This window comes from Chiloscyllium plagiosum, unplaced genomic scaffold (assembly GCF_037043375.1).
Source record: "Chiloscyllium plagiosum isolate Xiang-an unplaced genomic scaffold, Cpla_swu_hap1 HiC_scaffold_9, whole genome shotgun sequence".
In the NCBI taxonomy this organism is placed as follows: domain Eukaryota; kingdom Metazoa; phylum Chordata; class Chondrichthyes; order Orectolobiformes; family Hemiscylliidae; genus Chiloscyllium; species Chiloscyllium plagiosum.
Genome location: NW_028270147.1, coordinates 64,225,131 through 64,248,781, shown reverse-complemented (window position 1 = coordinate 64,248,781; position 23,651 = coordinate 64,225,131). Strand labels below are relative to the sequence as shown.

The 23,651-nt window shown below is 38.3% G+C and overlaps 1 protein-coding gene across 5 annotated transcripts in view; it reads right to left on the bottom strand.

Moving 5' to 3' along the window:
- The window catches only part of firrm (fignl1 interacting regulator of recombination and mitosis), a 60,971-nt gene that overhangs the window by 19,470 nt on the left and 17,850 nt on the right, over window positions 1–23,651 (bottom strand). For 3 of the 5 annotated variants that reach the window (XM_043699475.2, XM_043699473.2, XM_087990711.1), the window contains 12 exons: window positions 22,507–22,591; window positions 22,019–22,157; window positions 20,151–20,240; window positions 15,836–15,900; window positions 14,389–14,537; window positions 13,081–13,210; window positions 8,850–9,036; window positions 7,374–7,456; window positions 7,067–7,118; window positions 5,080–5,169; window positions 2,116–2,301; window positions 208–330 (listed from right to left, as the gene is read on the bottom strand). In XM_043699475.2, the coding sequence (XP_043555410.2) occupies window positions 208–330; window positions 2,116–2,301; window positions 5,080–5,169; window positions 7,067–7,118; window positions 7,374–7,456; window positions 8,850–9,036; window positions 13,081–13,210; window positions 14,389–14,537; window positions 15,836–15,900; window positions 20,151–20,240; window positions 22,019–22,157; window positions 22,507–22,591 (1,379 nt within the window). The remainder of the gene's footprint in view (window positions 1–207; window positions 331–2,115; window positions 2,302–5,079; window positions 5,170–7,066; window positions 7,119–7,373; window positions 7,457–8,849; window positions 9,037–13,080; window positions 13,211–14,388; window positions 14,538–15,835; window positions 15,901–20,150; window positions 20,241–22,018; window positions 22,158–22,506; window positions 22,592–23,651) is intronic. The other 2 variants (XM_043699474.2, XM_087990710.1) reach the window with 2 other exon arrangements.

The following is a 23,651-nucleotide window of genomic DNA, read 5'->3' as shown; positions in this document are numbered from 1 at the left end:
AATTATTGTACTAAGCCATTCTAGCTGAATCAGGACTGGCTCAGATAAATATGGATCAGATAAATATACTACTATCGAAGGTCATGCTGCTTAACAACAGTTGTATTTTCTGGTCACATGATCAAATGTGCAAGCAATGCAGTATTCTACACATTTTAGCAATGTTTGTAGATGAAAACATCTGGTTCATTTTAACTGCCTGCTCACCTGTTCCACAGTGAGGACTGACCACATTGGACCAAGTACTTCTGTGATCAATAATTGCAACTCTGAAGTCAAGGCTTCCCCATCGGCATGACACACAGCGACCATAGCAGCAAGTGCAACATTCTGACAAAACAGAAAACCGCTTATGACCAATGAATTGTTTATCATAATTAAGCAGACAAAATATCTGGCTGTTATTGTTGATTTACATCAAAATTAAAAAAAAAACTTCAGCAGTCACAGGCTAGTAAATTAAACAACATTGATATGAAAAAATACAATTTCATTATGAAAAACAAACATTTCCAGAAAAGTAGAGAGATGTGAATGCTGTTATGTTATGCTTTGGACTTTTGATTTGGCTATTCTAAATTGGACTCTAGTTTCAATTGAATATTATAATTTATCTTTTCAAAGTTGCCTATAGTACTACCAGTAGTTCTGTTGGCTGGTTGATCCCCTGGTGAAGGTTTTGCAAAAAATATTCATTTGATTGTACAGAACTTGAATACTACTGAAAAGAGAGTTAAGTTGCAGATGCTTTACATCTTGCAATCGTCAGGACAAAAGGTATGAACATCAAATTTCAAATAATCAAATAGTTTATATTCCTGATGAAAGAGGTTGATTGCTTGTTAAGTCAACACTGAACAGATAGGTTGTTACCATGAAGAAAGCAATGAAAAACTATAGGCTCCAGATTAATCAAAAAAAGGTGAAAAAGGTAATTTTTGTTTTTAATAAGCACCATGCATTGAAATTGATTCTCTGCAAACTAATTGTGCCTTCTTCTAATTACTTGAGAGCTTGGGGGGAAATTAGTTTCCTGTTATGGCAATGTCTCAGCTAGTCTTGAAGTAATATCTGTTCTGAATGTTTGAAATTTGACATCTTGCAATTACTTAGTCAAAAATAAGACAAAAAGCTGTGGCAACGTTTTTCTTTTTAGCAGTAAATGAAAATTGAGAACACATGCACGTTCTGAAGAGGAGTACACTGGACTTGAAACAATAACTCTATTTCCCTCTCCACTTATGTAACCAGACCTGCTGAGTTTTTCCAGCACAGTGTTTTTATTTTTGCTTTTTGTGGGACTGGAATGGGCAACCCCACTCCTAAAAGTGTGCTGTCTACTTTGGGAGAATATTAATGTGCACTAGGTACTACATTCTATGATTTATATTTTGGCAAAGTAAATTAACATCACTGAATCTGTGACAAAGTTGCAACATATAACAACATCAATGATGCAGAACAAGGAAATCTATTTGTTGTATAGTGCTAATTACCTTTGAGGTTTGGCATCTCAAGGGCTCCAGGGCTGTACCAGTTAAAGTTTACTGATAGTTAGAGGGGATGCATTCATTTTGCACATTTCCCCAACCCGATAAGAATCTTGTGTTGCTGGGTGGGTGAGTGGCTGCTGAAATCAAAGTTTGTCATTTTTGTTTGTGTCAGGTAAATCCCAGTTTAAGCTGGCCAAAGTTGCAGCTCAAATGCAGAACTACATGTCCAATATAGGAGATGATGTAGGCTTGCTGGTTAGTTGTATTTTGCTTCAGCAAGTAGATGGTGAACTACTCCAAAGATCCCACCCCTATCAAGTCCCTGCTCTGACCCCAAGTTCTGAGTGTGGCAGTAACATCTTATAAGTTGAGATGGATCACTGGAGTGGAAACAGACTCCTCTGTCTTGGTGGGGAGGGGAGAGGGTTTAAAGAGATGGTGGAACATAAGATTCATTCTGCTACTGGGGGGAGCAAAGACTGGAATAGACCATCCATACTCCTAAAAGTGCACTGTTTCAGGAAGATATTCTAAGAGTACTGCTTTCACCTATGATGTAGAGCAAGGGAATCTATTGTTCTATCTTTGTTAATCTCAAATGAAATTAATCATTGTTTCTTACCACTTGTTCCAATTCTCCCAAGGTATGCTTGCTACTCTGCCACTTTAGGCACTGATCAACCGCTGTCCTGATGATGTCAGAAGTGACAGGTTTCTGAAGGTCAGCAGGGAGAGCTTTAACACTAACTTGCCACCATATCAATAAGTTGCTAGGGTCCTTAGGAGAAAATGTGTCTGTAAATAGAGCCTGTAAACAGAGTGAAATGAGATTGATGGCTCAAATGAAAGTGCATTATCACCAACCAGCAAGTATTTTAAGCTACTCCTCAGATATGCATTAGCTGACAAGCGAAGGACAAAAAAAAACTTTGACCAACCATTTATGAACAAGTCTCAGCCTGGAAAGCAAATTCTTAATTTAATATGCTAAAAGAGAACAGGAAAATATTAAACAGCTCATAAAAATTGAGTTTGCCTTTTGAATTCTGAAAGCTTTTCCTTTTCTTCACGCACCACTATCCTGAAACCTTCATCAAGCAGTAACTCTGTGATATCTATTTGTTGTTTACGCTGTCCATTGCTCACGTTAGGAACTGATGGTATGTACGAGTAGAATGTATGATCACAGAAAACATCTCAACCAATTATCATTCATTTAGGGTAAAGAAAAAAGTTTAAAAATTCATTCATGGAACATGACTATCACTTGATAAGGCTAGTATTTATTCAATCGATAATTGCCTTATTAAGACTGTAGTGAGTACTTTCTGTACTTTGTTAGACTCCCTGTAAATTAAAAGCAAAATGTGGTAGAAACTAAGTGGATCTGGCAGCATCTAGGGAAACAGAGAAACAGAGTCAATGGTTTAATTTAATGAATAACCTTTCTTTGGAACCAAGGCTATGTAATGTAAACACAGTACACCCAGAGTGTTGCTAAAGGAGTCCCAAGATTTTGACCCATCAACAGTGATATACTTACAGGTCAGGATGTTCTGTGACTTGGAGGAGAATGTATTCTTATGTGTTTGTTGTTCCTGTTCTGCTAGATCATGAAGGTTATGGCTTTGGATACTACTGACAGAAGTGCATTAGTAAGGTGCAGTATTGCACTGTGTAGGACATTAATTTCTTTTATCACGAGTGCACCGTGGAAACAATGTTTGAAGTGGCAAATGTAGAAAAAAGTGTAGGCTACGTTCCTTAGGGACGGTTGCCTCTCTGCAGATGAGAGCATTTCTAGGATTCCATCAGAAAATAGAAGTGCCTCATTATTTGTGAGAAAATACACTTCTAGATCAGAATCTAAAGACGTTTGTGCATATCCCTGTGATTTGTACATTGGGTGGACAGTTGGGTTGGATGGGAAAATGAAAGTTATTGACATCTTTGCTAACTCATTTACATGTAGCTGCAGAGAGAGTTTTTGGTTCTTAACTCTACCAACAAAATTGATGCTGGCGTACTTCAAAGTAGAACTCTAGCACTTGCTTAACTCGTTAAAACCTCTTGGTCGCACATGTGCAATTACTTATTTGCAACCCTTCCAAATGTAGAACTTTCAGTCTAGAGTCATAATTTCATGTTCCTATTTACTTTATACTACAGGTTGGCACTGCTCTAAGTACTGTCCTACAGTCAGAATCTGGCCGTTCCATTAGCAGACACTATGGTTACTTCACAGTTGTGTAGTAAAACCAGTAGAACTTTTCTGTACAACAATAACCCATTAAACTGTCATTTACTCATACAATTTCATTGTCTCAAACAAATTCATACACACTCACCTCATTCACTTTCTGTTACCCATACTAACACACTCTCTCACACTCGAAGGGGAAAGAGCCATTTTCAGCCAGGCTGCAATGGGGACTGGACCTCAGGTGGAAGACAGGGCAAAGGAGCCATTTGTAACCATGTTGAACTCACAATCAGAACAAACTCCAGCAGCCTCTCAGTCATACCATCTTTCATGCTCACTCACTCCCCTCATATCCTTGTCTCACACCTTCTATCACATATTTACTCTCTCCCTCCACCACATATTAGATTAGATTAGATTACTTACAGTGTGGACACAGGCCCTTCGGCCCAACAAGTCCACACCGACCCGCCGAAGCACAACCCACCCATACCCCTACATTTACCCCTTACCTAACACTACGGGCAATTTAGCATGGCCAATTCACCTGACCTGCACATCTTTGGATGGTGGGAGGAAACCGGAGCACCCGGAGGAAACCCACGCAGACACGGGGAGAACGTGCAAACTCCACACAGTCAGTCACGTGAGGCGGGAATTGAACCCAGGTCTCTGGCGCTGTGAGGTAGCAGTGCTAACCACTGTGCCACATTCTCTCATCCTCTCTCTTCGACATACACTCTCACTTATTCACATTCTTCCTCTCTCACTCTCGGTCACAAATACTCACTCTTAGTCTCCCTCTTTCTCTGTCTCACACATGCAGGGGGAAGGAGCCATTATCAGCCAAGCTACAGTGAAGAGTGAACCTTAAGGACAAGGCAGGGTGAAAGGAGCCATGCCCATGTTAAACTCACCTGTTAGAAAAGTCTTCAGTAGTTTTTGACAGAACTGTCCACAACTCAAATCAGATAATATAGAAAGAACTTCACAGATTCTGGCACTTCCTAATGGTCTAATCTTTGCAATTGTTCACAATAACAACACTAGTTAGGTTGTTTGGCCTGTCAATGGGGGTGTTCTGCAGCAGATTGGCAGTTTTGGTTACTGGCCATCCCTGTGATGGAGTATTCAGCAGAGCCACTCTGTGATGCAACCTCTGTCCATCATCGTCGTCGTCGTCATCATCATAGATTGGAAGTCATGACCCACAGTTTGGGAAGTCCTGCATTGAACTATTTAATTCTAAGCTGAGTACTTTACAGCTATAGATAGCATTATATCAGTTCAAAGCTCATCTCAATTTGTCAGCAAGATCCACTGAGATAAATGCATCTGCCAAAATCCAGTATTATTTCCAGCCCTGCCCTCTTAAAGACTAACCTGGTGGTTTGCTGCCATGAGAAAAAACATACGACGGAGCAGTAAGGATAGATGGGACAGCTGGTAACACTCTCCAGAACAAGATTTTACCTGAAATTTAAAGTATGATACAACATCAGTAAATTACAAAATGCACGAAACTAGGATACGGTTCTTCTAAAGTAAAGACTTGCTTGCTATTTACAATACAGATGAAACAGAACCACATATTTTTCGCAAAACATAAATACAGCATAGATGCAGCTGTTATATAATCTCAAACAACCTTAAACTTTCTCTTTATGTGTCTGGACCTACAGTATAAATCTATCCATAATATAGTTAATTCATAACAGTGGATTAAATTAATATAAAAGAAAACTCATTATCTTTGGAAGGGAAAAACTGATGGATCTTTAATCAATGATAACTTTAGCAAACATCTAGCTAAAAAGAAAATCGAAACAAATGTAGATCAGATTCCCTAAAGTGTGTAAACAGGCCCTTTGGCCCAACAAGTCCACAGTGACCTTCCGAAGAGTAACCCACCTCGACCCATTTCCCTCTGGCTAATGTATCCAACACTATGAGCAATTTAACATGGCCACTTCACCTGACCTGCACATTTTTGGACTGTGGGATGAAACCGGACCACATGGAGGAAACCTACGCAGACACAGGGATAATGTGCAAACTCAACACAGAATAGTCGCCCGAGGCTGGAATTAAACCCAGGTCCTTGGCACTGTGAGGTAGCAGTGCTAACCACTGAGCTACCATGCCACTCCAACATGAATTTCAAAAGGACCAATTGACAAAGTTTGATAAGATGAGGAAATGCACTATACACAGCCTTTTGAAAAGTCCTTATCATATGAAGTTGCTGGGGAAGAATAAATGATGTGAAATTAGGGAGAGCAACACATGAATTAAAAATTTGGTTTGAAAATTGGAGAAAACTAAGTTTCAATTAAATGCCAAATAGTTGGAAGTGACTTATTGTATTCCACGTATCACTTCTGTGTATATTATCGATTTGAATATTAGCCTAATTGCTAACATTTTACCATGTCATGTTTTATTAAGATCTGTATGGATTTTTTGTTTTACAATGAAACAGACAAAATTTAAAGTTTGAATGTGAGGATGTATTTTGGCTAAAAATAAACAGCTGTCATGGTACTGAATGAAGATAGGCCTGATGCTCTAAATGGAGATTTAGATTCACAGATTATTAAAAACACATCAGGTGATAAGTTAACATGAAATCTTAAATGAAACCTTAAAGAAGACTTCAGATAAACTATCATGGACAGTAACATGTTTCAAATACACAAGGGATACATGCACATTCAGTAGAGTGGTGCCTGGTATGAGGAAATGTACATACAAATAAAGTGTGAAAAATAAATCCGTTGTTCATTAAAATACCACAGATTATGGGTGAAGTATTAAATGTACTTAAAATTCTGAAAGGATGGCCCAGAGTAGCTATAAGTAGTTCATTTTCAATAGCTGTAGAGTCACAAATAGAAGGTCTTAGCTTATACTTAAGTTTTTACATTTTTAGAACAGAGGGCAGGAAAAAACTTATTTTATATTGAATATTATGAAACTATAAAATTCCTATCCAAGGTTAGTAATTCATGCAGAAATAGTCAACATGCAAAATTAGTTTTGAAAGTGCGATGTGGAAAAAGAGGTTGAAGAGATATTGAAACAGGGTAGGTAAATGGGATTAGAATTATTTGGTCACTTAACAACATAGAAATTGGTCGATGATAAAGATCAAGGCCCATCATTTTTACCATGTCAGTAATGCATGCTATAACAATTATGGAGTTGTTGACTAATAAGGAGCAATTATTTTCAAAAGCCGAGAAACAAGGCAAGGCAGTTTTTAAATAAATCAGATCTTCATTTGGATGGTTTGGCACTTTCAGTTTTCGTTGTCTCCCTAAAAACTGTAATGACAGACATGGCTACATTTAAACATGATTTTGCTTACCAACTGGGCTATGAGAGACACATGATGGGCACAAAGTTCAGCACTTCCATAACTGCAAATGAAAACATAGTATAAGATACTTCAGTAGAGGATATGACTATCAAAAAATAAGCCTAATCATTCAGCTTTCAATGAATGAATTTACATCCCCAAAATAGTTGTATAACACTATTCACAATGTACATTAACTCATTGAATTTAAACCCATGTCAGCATTTTTAAAACATTTATTTGCCACTATCAAAAAGGTATAGGCTAAAAGACTTATGCAGATCACACATTATATTTAATTTTGCTCAATACCTACCGTGCAAGAAAACACCATGCATCTGCAGCCAGTAATGCAGTTAACATATGAGGATTGAGTACAGCATCCAATAAAGCATACTCCTGTCATAAACAGCACAGATTTGAAATAAAAACGATATAAATTTAAATTGAAGCTAATTATGGTGTACTAAAATATTTAACTGCAAAGATATTTTCTATAATAATAACTATTCTCAATACTTCAAAATCAGGTTAAATTGGTTTGTCACAGCATGAACATGCAGTTATTTGTATGCTTTTGTACAACTATAAATTTACTATCTCAAATTTTGCAGACATGAAGAGCAAGAAGAAAAATATTTTAAACAAAGGAATACAAAACCAGTAGGAATCAAGACTAACTGAAAAATCACCAGATAAAAGATTGTAAGAGATTGTAGCAAAAAACACCTGGGTCCAGATGTTCTGATGGCAAGATAATTGTTGCAAGAGCATGGACAACCGTGCATTTTGAGACCATTGAGAAGTCCTGATGCAGCTGACCCTTGGGTATTATTCTTGATGCTAAAGCCTCTCATGGGAAGGTACCTGCCACCTGGAAGCCTTCAAAAATGTTCCCAGCTCTGACCCAGAATCAGGGACACCAGAGGATTCTAACTGATTTAGCTCAAATGTTATGCAGGAAAAGTTAGTGGAACTAAAAACTGCTTAGACTCCGCGCTATTAAAGTGGCCTAGTCCCTGACTCACCACTAACCAGCACCCCACAAATCCCTATTCCCTTGCCCCACCCCCTAATACGTCTGTCACTCTCCCACATCCCACCAAGCCTCATTTAGAACCAAAAAATCTTAAGTCCAGACCAAAAACCCTTCAGACTCCCCAAGGACCAACACCGTCCAACAAATTCTCCACAACAATCCCCAAGATAACCCACCCCAATTAGGTCAACTCATCAGTCAACTTCCATCCAACATCCCCCCCACCCCACTCAATTTGGAGCACTTATCTACTTACCTGGCAGGCTATACTCTCACTCAGGTGGCATCACAGCCCCCTCACCCAGCTGGCATTATCAGCCCTTTTACTTAGCTTACACAACACCTTTCCTTAATGGATGTGAAGTTGATGTTAGCACCTATAAATCGGAATTACTGCAGGAATTTTCAATGCTGATAAACATCACTGCTGGCTACATGGAAACTCCAATAACTCAACCAAAGACTTCTATATTTTTGATCCTGATCTTACCATCAGGACCAAAGACATAAATGAATACTAAAGTTCATATTAACCACCATGCTAATGATTTCTGGTATGCTTTGTAAATGATGGTACTACGCTACCATATATAGCAGCAGCTCGTGGAAATACACTTCATCTTCATTTTGTAACGGATCTTGTGAATAATTCTTAGTACTTTTTTTCGCAAAAGGAGAATACAAGGAAAGAAAATTTTCTTCAAAATAGCTCAAAGAATGGAATGCTTACTTTAAGTCAAAGTTCACACTTACCAAATCTGGAAAAAGAGAAGCTGGAAGAGACGTGATAAAGGAGCACAGATGAGTGCATACATATTCATAAAGGCTGATATTTTTTAGAGCCTGTCCATTACTCATTACTCCTGGCAACTGCACTGGCAAAGAAAGCTCTGCATAGCATCGGTGGAAGTTATGAAACAGTACATGGACCAAAGGTAACCTAAGGACAAATAAAGAGATAAAAGGTAGGTGCAAATGTCTGTTTCTTGCTGAAAAACATCTGTCATCCTTTGTTATTCCCAGTACAAATTATGTCAGCCTTGACAGTCCTCTGTGGTAAAGAATTCCACAGATTCATACCGTCCGCAAAGAAATTCTTCATCATGCTGCCTCACAGCGCCAGAGACCTGGGTTCATTTCCTACCTCAGGCGATGGTCTAGGTGGAGTTTGCACGTTCTCCCCGTGTCTGCCTGGGTTTCCTCCGGTTTCCTCCCACAGTCCAAAAATGTGCAGGTTAGGTGAATTGGCCATGCTAAATTGCCCATAGTGTTAGGTGAACGGGTAAATGTAAGGGAATGGGTCTGGGTGGGTTGCACTTCGGCGGGTCGGTGTGGACTTGTTGGGCCAAAGGGCCTGTTTCCACACTGTAATCTAATCTAATCTAATCTAATCTAATCTAATCTAATCTATTTTAAATTTGCAAACCCTTATTCTGAGATTATGCCCCTTAACCTTAAATTCTCCCATAGCAGGAAACGACCTTTCTGCCATTACACTTTAAAGTCCCCAAATAATCTCCTGTTTCAATACGATTGCCTCTCATTCTTCTAAATTCCAATAAGTACATACTGAACTGCTCACTGAGGCTCAGTCCTGCCACTCAGCCCCTGACTTCATTCCAGCCTTGGTCCAAACATAGTCAAGAGAGCTGAATTCCAGAGATGAGGTGATATTGACTGCACTTAACATCAAAGCCACATTTTACTGAGTGTGGTATCAAGGATGAAAATGTGTTGCTGGAAAAGCGCAGCAGGTCAGGCAGCATCCAAGGAGCAGGAGAATCGACGTTTCGGGCATGAGCCCTTCTTCAGGCCTGAAGAAGGGCTCATGCCCGAAATGTCGATTCTCCTGCTCCTTGGATGCTGCCTGACCTGCTGCGCTTTTTCAGCAATACATTTTCAGCTCTGATCTCCAGCATCTGCAGTCCTCACTTTCTCCTATGGTACCAAGGAGCCATATCAAAACTGTAGTCAATGGAAATCTAGGGAAAACTCTCCACTGGTTAGAGTCATACCTGGCACAAAGATAGTTGAGGCTGGAGTCAGTCCTCTCAGCTCCAGGAGTTCCTTAGAGAGTATTCCAGGCCAAACCATCTTCAGCTGCTCAACCTTTACAGATAATTGCGCTATTGCACCCTTTGTGACATATTGAAGCAGTCCATGCCCAAATGCAATACTGAAGTGGAGGTGCGGTGTTGGACTGGGGTGTACCAAGTTAAAAATCACACAGCACCAAGTTATACTACAAAAGGTTTATTTGGACTATAAGCTGGTGTTGTATGATTTTTAACCAAATGCAATATGACCTGGCAAATTCCAGGCTTGGGTTGATAGTTGGCAACTAATATTCACACCACACAAATGCCAGGTATAACCATCTCCAACAAGAGAGAATCTAACTGTCGCCCCCTTGACGTTGAATTCCTCCGCCATCAACATCCTGGGGGTAACCAGAAGGTGAACTGGACCAATCCTTTAAGTACTGTGGCTGCAACAGCAGGTCAGAGGCTGGAAGTTTCACAGTGAATAATTCAGCTTCTTAAAAATTCATTTGTAGGAGGAGGCCATCACCAGCTAGGTGAGCATCTCTATTGCCCATCCCTAATTACCTAGAAGGCAGTTAAGAGTCAACCACATTGCCAAGGGTCTGGAGTTACATGAAGGCCAAGTAAAGATGGCAGTTTCATACCCTAAAAGGACACTAATGAACTAGGTGGATTTTTCCTACAATCAATATGGTTATCATTAGACTCCTAATTCCAGATTTTTAAAAAAAATTCCAATTCCACCATCTGCCATGATGAGATTTGAAATTGGATCCCCAGAACATTACCTGGCTCAATGGATTAATAATCTAGGTTAATACCACTAGGCCATTTTCTCCCAATTCCTCAAACCTGTTCACCATCTACAAGGTACAAATCAGGAGTGTGATGGAATGCTCACCACTTGCCTGGTTGACTGCAGCTCCAGAAACTCAAGAAGCTTCACACTATCCAAGACAAGTAGTCTGCTTGACTGGTTACAGATGTGGTGCCACATTCATTCTCTCCACCACCAATACTCAGGTGAAGCAGTGTGCAAGACATACTACAGAAATTCATCCAGCTCCTTTGACAGCACCTTCCAAACTCATGTCCATGATCATATAGAAGGCCAAGATCAGTAGATATCTGGGAACACCACCACTTCCAAGTTGCTCACCATCCAGGGGTGGCACGGTGGCTCAGTGGTTAGCACTGCAGCCTCACAGCAGCAGGGTCCCAGGTTTGATTCCAGCCTCGGGCGACTGTCTGTGTGGAGTTTGCACATTCTCCCCGTGTCTGCGTGGGTTTCCTCTGGGTGCTCCGGTTTCCTCCCACAGGTTCAAGGATGTGCAGGTTAGGTGAATTGGCCATACTAAATTGTCCCATAGTGATTGGTGCATTAGTCAGCAGGAAGTGGGTCTGGTGGGTTGCTCTTCAGAGGGTCGGTGGAGACTGGTTGGGCCGAAGGGCCTGTTTCCACACTGTAGGGAATCTAATCTAATCTTGAAATGCATTACAGTTCCTTCAGTTTCCTTAGGTCAGTATACTGCAACTCCTTCCCTAATGGCATTGTAGGTGTACCTACGCCAAACTGATTGCAGGAGTTCAAGAAGGCAGTATACTTTCTCAAGGGCAACTAGGGTTGGAATAAAATGCTGGTTTTGCTACCGATACCCACATCCTGGGAGTGAATGAGAAAAGCCAAGTCAAGGAAATAAATTGAACAGCAATGCTTGCTATTCTATTACAGATAATAAGTCGTACAAAATCAAATACAGAAAGGGAATTGGAAATTTCCAGCACAATACCTTGTGAGTCTAGGCATGAGATCAAGAAAATAGGAGCTGCCCAATATGGGTGGAAATAGGTTAATACATTGGAGTGCCACATATGCCACTCACTATGATAATGTCATGTGGACTTGTAGTAGTAGTGGGACGTACAGTGTAGGATCTCGAGGCAGTGAGACTGAATATCTGGTTCTACTCAAAGTCTCTGTAACGATATCTATAATTTCAATGTGACCTGTAACTAGTTGCCAACATGTGAAAAATTACATCTTGTTAACTACAGCAAACCTTTCTAGTTTCTCTACCATATTAGAACAAGCAGACCCTATAGTTTCCTACACTTAAAGAGGATAATGGAAGCAATGCTCATCAATAGCAACAGTTTAAACAGCATAGTGAGCTGGCTTATGCATACAAAAGGAAGCATTGGTGCTAGCATTAGTATATTCGCCTCACAGTATCCTACTGTAATCCCAAATGAAAGCTTTCTGCCACCAACACAACTGAGCAATGTCAAGCACAATTTCAGTGCTGGTGTGATACTCGCTAGGCAAGCTGTATGTCCCAACAAATCTGCACTGCACTGCTTAATCAAACAACATGTTTCCTTCAGCTGTTCACAACAGGAAGAGTACAGACCATTCTCAGCCAGCCTATGTTTGAAAAACCCAAAACATCTTCTCTTTGACGTGATTCCATGACTGGGATGCACTTGCTTTACAATTCTGACTTTGGAATATATGAACAACAAACTTAAAATAATCAGTTGAGCTCATAAAAAAGCTCACTCATGCTTGCTAGAAGTCACATAACATTCATAAACAAGCCCTATTCTTCACAAATAAAATGAATATGTTCAAGTGCCATACCATTTTTGAATTATCCAGGAGGTTGAGGAGGGAAAGAGATTAGCAGATGAAATAATTTGCAATTCATGTATTGCTCAGTTCCACACCATATTGCATAATGATCCAGTAGGCTACTGAAACTTAATTCATGAATGAAAATATGTGGAGTGAGAGAGGATTATGTTAGACTTACAGCATAAAGTCTTGTACAACAGGTTGCCATTAGAGGTTTATTCAATTATCATCCAGTACTTTCTACTGGAACCAAACAACTAAGCATGGTTGCGTTTGAAAATATTCATGCAGTGGTGGCCCTTACCTTGGCTTTTCCTCTGAAAACTGGCTGCCAGAACACCAAAGACTTTGAATCTCACAGGACTGCGAGGAAAGTTTGCCTATTATATTAATCAGCAGCAAACATTGTGGAAGGGCCAGCTCCAAACTGAAATCTTAATATGAATGAGAGAGATATTGAGCAAAGTTCCATCACAAAGGCCACAGTTGGCTGAATCAAACATTTCATTACTAATTAAACGAGATATTAAAAATCTGTTGCACCAAAATTCAAATTGACAAGTACAATTGATTAATTAAAATAATTGTTCTGTTTTAATTGATAACCACTATTAAATGCCTTCGTCTGGAGGTTCACTGAAGATGTTACCTAATATGGTGACGAAATATCTGAAAATGAATCTTCCAGCTCAGCGAACAATCCAGAGACTAGTATCTTTACTAAGATGGCTTTAAGCAAAATAGAATCAGAACACAGAAACAGAATATTCATTCTCTCTCTTTGCAGCATCCCAATCCACAAAATTGTTTGAAAAGAACAAAATTTCTGAAGAAAATGAGCTAGTTTTTCTCTTTAATTTCTAACTCAGACTGCAGCTAAAGAAATGAGTATTGATGAATTAGAATGCAGAGGTGCTCACTACCATGCTATCTTTCACATAGTTGTGGGAAGAAACTGGTTCACATCATGTGACACTGTCTTTTTTTAAAATGGGCTATTAATTGAGTAGTATTCTGATATCAATGATGAAAGCCAAATTGGCTGCACAGATGCAAGCCTGCTGAACTGCCTGTTCTAGGAATTCTCAGATGTCTATCTAGCATCCTGCGATGCGGTATCACACAAATTAATTCCTCTCCCTTAATTTGTTAAAATCCTTTAAAACTAACCTACTTAGCTATTGGAACAATGGACTAGATTCAAGCTCAACTGCTGCAAGTAACACTATACACAAAATAAGGCTATACTTAGTACTTTACAATGACTTTTTTTGAAGCAAAGGAAAATGTATCAAGCAGGAAATGTCATCAAGTGCCACCAGCGGTTTGTGAATGCAATTATGACAGAGAATTTTCTTTGCTGTATATTACAAGCATATTTATGATTTTATTCCAAATTTATTACACTAATGTCACTGTTACTTCTCTCACATTTCATTATCTCAGACCAAGTAACTACGTAAGCCCTTGATATTCATTAGAGTCGTAGAGACTCTAACTCTAAAGCAATTTTGACTGGAATTGTGTTCTGTTCCAACTGGAAAAGGATTTAACCTCACGGACAAAGCTATTTTAAAGAGATGAAATCAATGTTATTTTACCATGAACTCACCTTGGTTGATTTGTAAAACTGTCTCCACAAAGGGCCTGAATGATAGCAGCTGAGACATAAGAGTATCCATAGCAACTGGGACAATGGAAGCAAGTTGATCATATAGTTCATCAGACAAAACCGGTGCATACAAACTTGGAGGTAGTTTACTGCACAAAGAATTATAATGATAAATTAGAATTTTCCACTAAATGCAAAAGTGATCATATTTCAGAATCACATTTTACCCATTTTCATTATCTTATAACCATGAAAATTATTTCAAAAAACTGATTAAAGCGCATCAATCTGAAATATTGGAAAATACGGGCCAATCTGAGTTGGAATCTCCATTTCCAATACATATTAAACAAAAATTTACTAATTTAGCCACCCATGATTTTCCAGGCCAGACTTCCAATTAGATAGCTAACCATGCGTGGAGAATCTTTTTTTCACTGTCACATTCCAGTAAATAATCAAATGTTAAAGGTCCCAAAGGCTCTTTGAAAAGTTACTGAGAGAAGATAAGCGTGCAACCTAAGCCACAGAAGGAGTGTGATAGCACATGGTTAAGAGAATAAGATTGCAGATTGATTAGGTGCAGGTGGCAGGAAGACGAGAGGATAGCATAGGAATACTTGGATATAGGAATAGAGGGGGTGGAGGGTTTGGAGTGGGGAAAGTGGGAGATGGGTGTGGTTGGAGGGTCAGTGGAAATGATTCAGGAGTCCAGTGGACAGATGAGGTGAACCATGATAGAATTATCCAGAAGTCAGAGCAGAGTCAGTTTTAATCCTCCAATTTTTCCTAGGTAACCACTCAGGCAACTGAGTTGAACCCTCTGAAGTCTCCAACTCCAGCTCAAAGCTAGAGATTTTTTCAGAGGGTTCTGGAAGTAGGGCAATTGCCCATCATAAGTCTAAACATCTTGAGCAATCACCAGAACTTCTGAGAGATGCAATAGCTATCTGTAAGTGACTGTTTAACCAGACAGAAACTGTAAGATCAGGGCCATCAATTCTGTTTCTCTTCATTAATGCTACCTAACCTTCTTCAGTAACATTCATACCCTGTGAACAAATAATGAAGAAATGCATTCGAGACATATCCTAGCATGGCTGAAAATGTGTTCAGGAAGAAGGACTCATGCCCGAAATGTCAATTCTCCAGCTCCTTGGATGCTGCCTGACCTGCTGCGCTTTTCCAGCAACACATTTTCAGCTCTGATCTCCAGCATCTGCAGTCCTCACTTTCTCCTCGAAGATTATATTCTAACATGGGTCAGCAACATCAGGAAAAAGGGGAAAACTGAGGGAATAAAACAACCCACCCAAACGAAACATTATCCACCAGATTTTAAACCTGTGACATTCAGTCGGACTATACCTCATCTATATTCTAAATTTACTCCAGAGATCAGTGATCAAATACAGAACTGCTGATGTTTACTGATATGTAGCCTTACCTGTACATCTGAAGGTAAAAATGGTGCAGACGATGACAAGAACTTGAAAGGAAATCAATAAATTCCTAAAATCGAGAGTCAGAAACAGAAATCAAACTTAGGTTGATGCTATAATCAAATTATAAATGAAAATACCAGTTAATCCTAGTTCAACAGAAATCATCATCTGAAACTTCAAATGCATTTAATTCATTCAAACACAGATTATTAAAACTCATGGCATTTTTATTTCTAATGTAAATAATAGTTATTGGCAAAGATATTTTCAAAATTTAGAGTTTCCTTTGATAGTTATTGATGCATTTAAGGATAATTTATCCAAAATTTGGAATCTACCACTTCTTTACTGTGATACTAATAAACATACACATTCTTGCTATGTAATGCTGAACCAGTAGTGCAACAGAATGATACTTTGCCTCGAAATATTTAAGCAGCAAGTATATTGTATTTTGTGTAATTTTAAGCAGGACTGAATGATCCATGCCAAGTTATAAAATCCAGTTTCTTTCTTTCAAATAATCAATGTAAAAATAGAAATATGTCTAAAATGATTGCAAGAATTACGTCTCTAAATGAAAGAAAGGTCTCTGCATTAAGCCTTTTACGAAATGGTAACTTTAAAATGTGCAGCATTCACTCATGTAATATATACATAAGATCATAAAGCACTTAGTACAGGAATATGCTGTTTAACCCAAGTCTGTTTCGCTATACAATGAGGTCATGACTGATCTGTGAACTAACTGAAACTACACACTTTCTCCCCATATCCTTCAACAAAGCTGCTTTCCAAAAAAACTGCCAGTTTTATGTTTAAAATGAACAACTGACTTTTACAATAATTGTCATTGTTTAGTTTAGAGTTTCCAAACTTCATTCCTGATTTTTAGACAATGCCACCTAGGCCGAGATTTTTCCAACTAGACAGAACAGTTTCTCCCCCTCTACATTACCCGTTCCCCTGGCACTACTTAAACCTTCTAAATTCCAGGAATGCAACTCTGGTTTGTTAAAGCTTCCCTTAATTTAAAGCTTAGAATCTAGGCAACAATCTGGTAAGATTGTACTGCACTATTTCCAAGACCAATGTATTCCACTTAACTGTAGCATAATTTCTCCTCTTGATTATTTCTTTCATAAATGACAGGCAGGTTGGATTTGAAGTATGATGAAATGTAATCCTCTCTCCATTTCTACTTACTGCGTTTGGTACATTTTATTTGGTTACATCAAGTACAACACTTTCAATGGCTGCCATTGGGACAGTTCATAAATAATTATTTAAGAGTTTCATATAGGCATGTAACGTTTGAGCTGTTTTAGATCTATGAGATCATTAACTCCCTTGCTTGCATCTTGTGATGTTTTACTGTTTGAATATACAACTTTAATTTCAAGGTTTGTGTAAAGATTTGTAGCTCTGGTGTCAGTTGTCGTGGTTGTGGGTATGTTCGCCGAGCTGGGAAGCTGATTTTCATTTTTTGTCCGTTAGTTTTGAGGATACATTCTAGTGCAGCTGGAAAGTCTTTAGCTTTTGCATCCCTATGGTTATAGTTGAGTCCCTCAGCTAGTAAGGCTTTTTCTGTGACTGTAAGTTGCCTGTTGGAGAGGTTTCTAACCCAGGTGTCTATCATGTTGTCTTCTCTGCTGTTGGTTAGCTTAGTCATTTTGTCTTGTAGTGCCGTTCCCTTCCTGTATGTGGTCCTGTTCTGTCTTATACCTGTTCAATTGTCACGGTTCACTTCTGATTTGCTGTTTTTGAAATTAATGATTTCTGGCATGCAATTTCTTGTCTGCACCTGACTAGTCTGTTGTGTGTGCCAGTAATCATAACCTGGATCATCCTGAGACTGTTTCATCTGACTGTTTCCCTGGTTTGTGGTTTATTGATTGGTCTGTATCTGACACAGGGTAGTAGTATCCGATTCCTTCAGCATTCATGTAGGGATCAGAGTTATTCGCAGGTAGCGCTTAGGCAGTTGGCACAGGATTCCCATTTCCTTGCCTGTCTTAGCGTTTCTCACCCGTAGGTGTTCAAGATGTGTGTAAAGATTTGTAACTCGGATGTCAGTTGTTGTGATTATAGGTATGCTCGCCAAGTTGGGAAGTTGATCTGCAAATCCCAACAACCACAACAACTACTTTAGTTTATTTAACTTGTGCAAGGTGTAGTATGGGTAATTGAATACTTCTTTCAAAGATCTACCAAGGCACGAGAGGTTAATTAGCCAACATCCGTGCTGTATCATTATATCACTTTGCTTCAGTACTTCAATAAGTATAATTAGCTTTTTTGGTTATTTTCTGCACCTATCCATGACATGTTAATCATCTACGTATGTGGACACAAGTTTCTTGGATCTCTACTGTTTCTATCTTTTTACTTTTTAGCAATTGTATGCACTTTGCAGGTCAAATTTACTAACATGGAAATTCATTTGGCATAATTTTGCTCACTCACCTATTCTAAAAGTATCGCCGTAATTATGTTTTCATCTACACTGTTTATAATGACTTGCTTCATAATCATACTTGGATAAGTGCTTTTCTATTCAATTACAAAAATCTTCAGTGAATGAAGTGAATAATTGAAGTTCATCACAAATGTTTGTGGGAAGGTACAAATTTGAACAATTTGAGTATCTATCCAAACTTCCTAACCCATCTCCTGCAATGCAGATCATTTCCTAAACAGGATTAATAATCTAGTTTCAATCCCATGAGTTGCAACATTGTTAACATTCTTCAATGTGAAACTTTATACCCTATGTAAAACCACAAAAAAATTGTAGCCCAAAAAGAAAAGGCATTCAGCACATCATATCGTGCTGGCTGAATAAATTAGTTGCCCACTAATTCCACTTCCCAGCATATAGTCTGTATCATTGATAGTGAAGAGAGTGGTGGTCAATTATAGGATGACGATGAACCCTGGCCACATCTTCTGTACCAACACACAAGTTACCATATAACTTTCTAATGGGTTCAGCTTTTTCTTCATACATCCTCTTGCTCTAATGTACTGATAAAAGATCTTCAGATTTTCCTTAATTTTACTGATGAATATTCTTTCGTACACTTTTTGTTTTCCTTCACCCCTGTACTTTCCATACTCTATGCTTCCTAAGTCATTCACTTTGTTTGGATTGTCATAGCTCTATTTTTCTGATTTACCACAACCTGCATGCTTCTGGATAACAGTGGGCTCTAGATTTGGCAGATTCTGAATTAGTGGTGCTGGAAGAGCACAGCAGTCTTGGATGCTGCCTGAACTGCTGTGCTCTTCCAGCACCATTAATTCAGAATCTGGTTTCCAGCATCTGCAGTCATTGTTTTTACCTCTAGATTTGGCAGTACCATTCTTTTTGTAAGGACTGTCTACACTCTCCATCAAATCCTACTTTGAAGACCTCCCACTTATTTTCCTAAGTAGCTCTTTCAGTCCACTTTTGCCAAATCAATGTTCAGCTTTATCCAGTTTGAATCATAGAATGTTTGACTTCCTCCGATTTGGAATTTTTACTGATGTTATATCTTTATCCTTGACTCATTCGACATTATGAACTTATCCAGGTTTGCTCCTAAGATTAACTCCAGAAATGTGCTCCTGGTTGGGTTTATTAAGTACTTTCAGCTGTATCTGCAAGTGCATACAATGAATATACACAGACAATCTCCTGCCCGATATGTTCATGAACTATTCAAAAATAAATCGAATTAGCTTTGTCAGGAATGACCTACCATTACAAATATATGCTAGTTGTCTCTCTGACTGGGTGAAAATTATCAAGGTGTTCAGCTGCTCGATTCCTAATTATACACTCTAATAATTACTCAACAATAGACAGTAAGTTAACCAGTCTACAATTCTATAGTTCTCCTCAACCTCCCAAAGTAGCAGAGTGACATGTACAAGTTTGGAATATAAAGGAATACTGCCAAATAGCGAAATTATTTGGAAGATTATCATTCAGGAATCTACAATGTTCATATCTATTTCTACTAAAACCTTTGAATGGAAGCCCTTGAGATTTATCATTCTTCAGTATCACAATTTTCTTCATTACAGTCACTTGCCTTACATTAATTTTAATGAATCCAAACCCCCAATTCAATATTAATTTCCTTGGGAATTCACGTTATCCTGTTTCCTATTATAAACACTAACATAATCATTCAACATGTCCAACATTTTAATGTTTTAATTTAGAAATCTCATGTTATTAATTTTCAGGGATACAAATTGTTCCTGATCATCCTCCTTTTCCCAAAATAATTTGAAAAATCAGTACTTGATAACAGCTTGTATTACCTTGACATAATGCACCAATGTGTTGGCAAAAAAACGGCAGAGCTTCATGGTCTTCTGGAAGAGTTTGCAATCAGTTGTATTTGTATTGCCCTAAATGAAATGCAGACATTTAGTAAGGTATAAACTTCAGTTCTATTGCATTAACTCATGAAAGCTTATGTGGAAATGATAACTCTTAGAAAGATTTAAATTTAAGTTAACTCATATCACAGTAAAAATTTACAAAAATCAGCAGTTAAAGGACTTCTATAACTATGTCTAAAATAGCTAAGGGTTTCAACATCCTCTGTTTAAAGACATTAGGAACTAGTTAGCAAGAAATCTCAGCAAAATTAGTCAATACAACAAATAGTGAATATATAAGGAGCAGGTGGAACAAAAAGGATATGTTGCTAAACTTGGGAAGCACAAACAAATTTCTTGGTGTATCTAAAAAAAATTCAAATTGTTGGATACATTCAGTGATAAGAATAGTAAATTTTTAAACAAGTATGTTAGCATTTGGAAAATTAATTGAAAAATAATAAATCATTGGTGGAATGGGATAAGAAGGAATGAACTTCCTGAGGAAGTGGCAAAATTGGGTAGAATTACAATGTTTAAAAGACATTTGGATTGGTACATGAATAGGAAAGGTTTGGAGAGATATGGGCCAGGACTAGACAGGTGGGACTAGTTTAGTTTGGGATTATATTCGGCATGGACTGTTAGGATAGAAGGGTTTGTTTCCATGCTGTATGACTCTGAGTCGAAGAGAGTAATGATTCCTACTGCTGATCACAATCTAACACACCTGTTAGAAACTGTGCACATAGCAGCAAGATTCACTTGGTTGCAGTAATGCTCTAACAGACAAATAGCTCTCAACGTTTTTAGCATTTAGGCACACATAGGAACAATGACCACTTGAATGATTTATCACAGGCTGTTGGTGCTTAAGTTAATAGCTTTCAATTTATTTTTCAAATTTAGAGTAGTGGAGAGGAACTAAAATAGAATTTATGTTCAGAGCCCAAATTTCCAGACATATTCTTTCTTATTGGCTGGATGAGCCAATGGCTAGGGGATCTTTTGGCGGTGGCCAGGGGAAGGGGCAGACTGGAGAGGAAAATGTTGAAAGCAAGAAAAATCTCATTTCCATCCCAAGATAAAGTCAACAATGACTTCCTTGTTCTACTAAGCTATTCAAATACATCTAAATATTGGTGAGACATGATCGGTTTCAAGAAAGATTCTTTTGTTTAGTTTAGGTCTTGCACATATCTCATTTGCCACAACTTGCTCTTCCTCTTTTCCTACTGGGAGAAAATGAGAACTGCAGATACTGGAAATCAGAGTCAAAGAGTGTGATGTTAGAAAGTTATCTAAGGCTTAAAAGACTGAACAGCAATCTAGGTTTGTGGAATACATTGTTTTAATTGCACGTAACTGTGATCTTTTGCTATTACATTCTACGTCTTATGGTCCTGCCCTACTAGTTACCCGATGAAGGAGCAGCACTCCGAAAGCTAGTGCTTCCAAATAAACCTGTTGGACTACAATCTGGTGCTGCATGACTTTTAACTAGGTTTTACTCAAGTAAGAGCTGTACTACTTTTTAAACGTGTTTTGTCAAAGTCAGCACTACCAGTGACTTAAGAGTGACTGAACCTGGCAGCTTAGATAACAATTGATTAGCTCCCTATCTCTATCTCCTCATATCGTAGATGCTCAGTTGTGCTACTTTAGAGGAGGATAACTGATAATCATTCTTGGAGATGCTAATGACAATGTTTATGAGAATGGTAATGCTTAGCTAAGGTTTATTGACTGAAAAATATCACACATTAAGTAAGTTTCATACTTAAATGCCAAGAACCAATAATTACCATTCCTGTAGATTGGTGAATTTGTTCAGCTAATTGCAGACACGAGTTGTAAGAATAGAGAATGTCCTCACAGAGACCAGTAATAAGCTCATCATGTGGCAGCTTTGTCTCAATCAATGCCCGGTGCTTCACACTTATTCTGGAAAGGATGTCAAGTTGTTTTTAAAATCATGTATAACTATGCTTATTTTTCTCTAGCCAACGGAATTGAAAAGTAATTCAATTTTAAATCAAAGATACATACATGCTCTGTTATAGTTCACTCTGTATCTTTCCTTTCCATGACTTATGGTCAGAGGTGGCCAGCACTTAACAGACAAGTATCAGTTGTACAGTACTGTCTGTTTCATGAAGAAATATCCTTAGAATTGGGTGGTGTAATAACTATTTTTGTGAAATATTCTAAAATAACAGCATTGGTCTTCTAGAAAACAAAACAGGGCATTGGGAGACAAAGAAAATGTTTTACCAATACAGTTTGTACTTACTTAATAAGGAATTTCCATGTGTTAGCATGTAAAGCATGATCCATTTTGGAAATGACTGAACAAATCTTCAAAATGTTGTGAACTACTGAAAAATTGGAGATAATTTTAAATAAATATGTGTACCATAATGTCAAAACCACAAACAATGATGATAAATATTACTCCCAAACATTGTCAATATCCAAGAAGCATTAAGATCATCTTAATGAGTCAAGTAAAGCAATTTCTCAGAACAACTTTTTTTAAAAAATCAGTGATAGGTTAAATTTCATGCAGAGAACTGTGTTGTGATGTATTTTGATTAGAAAGACAAAATGCTGCAGGTGACAAGGCCGATTGTGAAAAATGTTTAAAATGCATTTTGGATGCTGGGCTTTAGAAATAGAACAATAAAGCACAAAGGCAAATTTATAATACAGTTGTATATTAAAAAAGCAATCTGGGCAATACCCTTTGAAAGGTTGTGAAGGCACTGGAAATGGTGATGCTAATAATGAGAACAGCGGTAGGGATAAGGAATTAAATTACATGGATAGATTGAAGAAGCTGGCATTGACCTCCTTTGAGAATATTAGGAGATTTGATGGAAATCATCAAAATCAAGACTGACCTATACCAGAGGACACCAATTTATGTGCGTTATTAATAGTGACATCGTTAGCATCACCATTATTTTCACAATAAAATCCAGTTGAACTGAACCGCTACGAAATAAAGTAACATTTTTTTTAGATTACTTAGATTAGATTACTTACAGTGTGGAAACAGGCCCTTCGGCCCAACAAGTCCACACCGATCCGCCGAAGCGCAACCCACCCATACCCCTACATTTACCCCTTTAACCTAACACTACGGGCAATTTAGCATGGCCAATTCACCTGATCCGCACATCTTTGGACTGTGGGAGGAAACCGGAGCACCCGGAGGAAACCCACGCAGACACGGGGAGAATGTGCAAACTCCACACAGTCAGTCGCCTGTGTCGGGAATTGAACCCGGGTCCCTGGCGCTGTGAGGCAGCAGTGCTAACCACTGCCCACAATTTGTTTGCAAATTGACAGATTACCAGAAACCAAGGGAAAACGTTAAATATTTTTAAGAAAGTATTATTGAACATGCAGACATAAAATCAGATAAATTAAAAA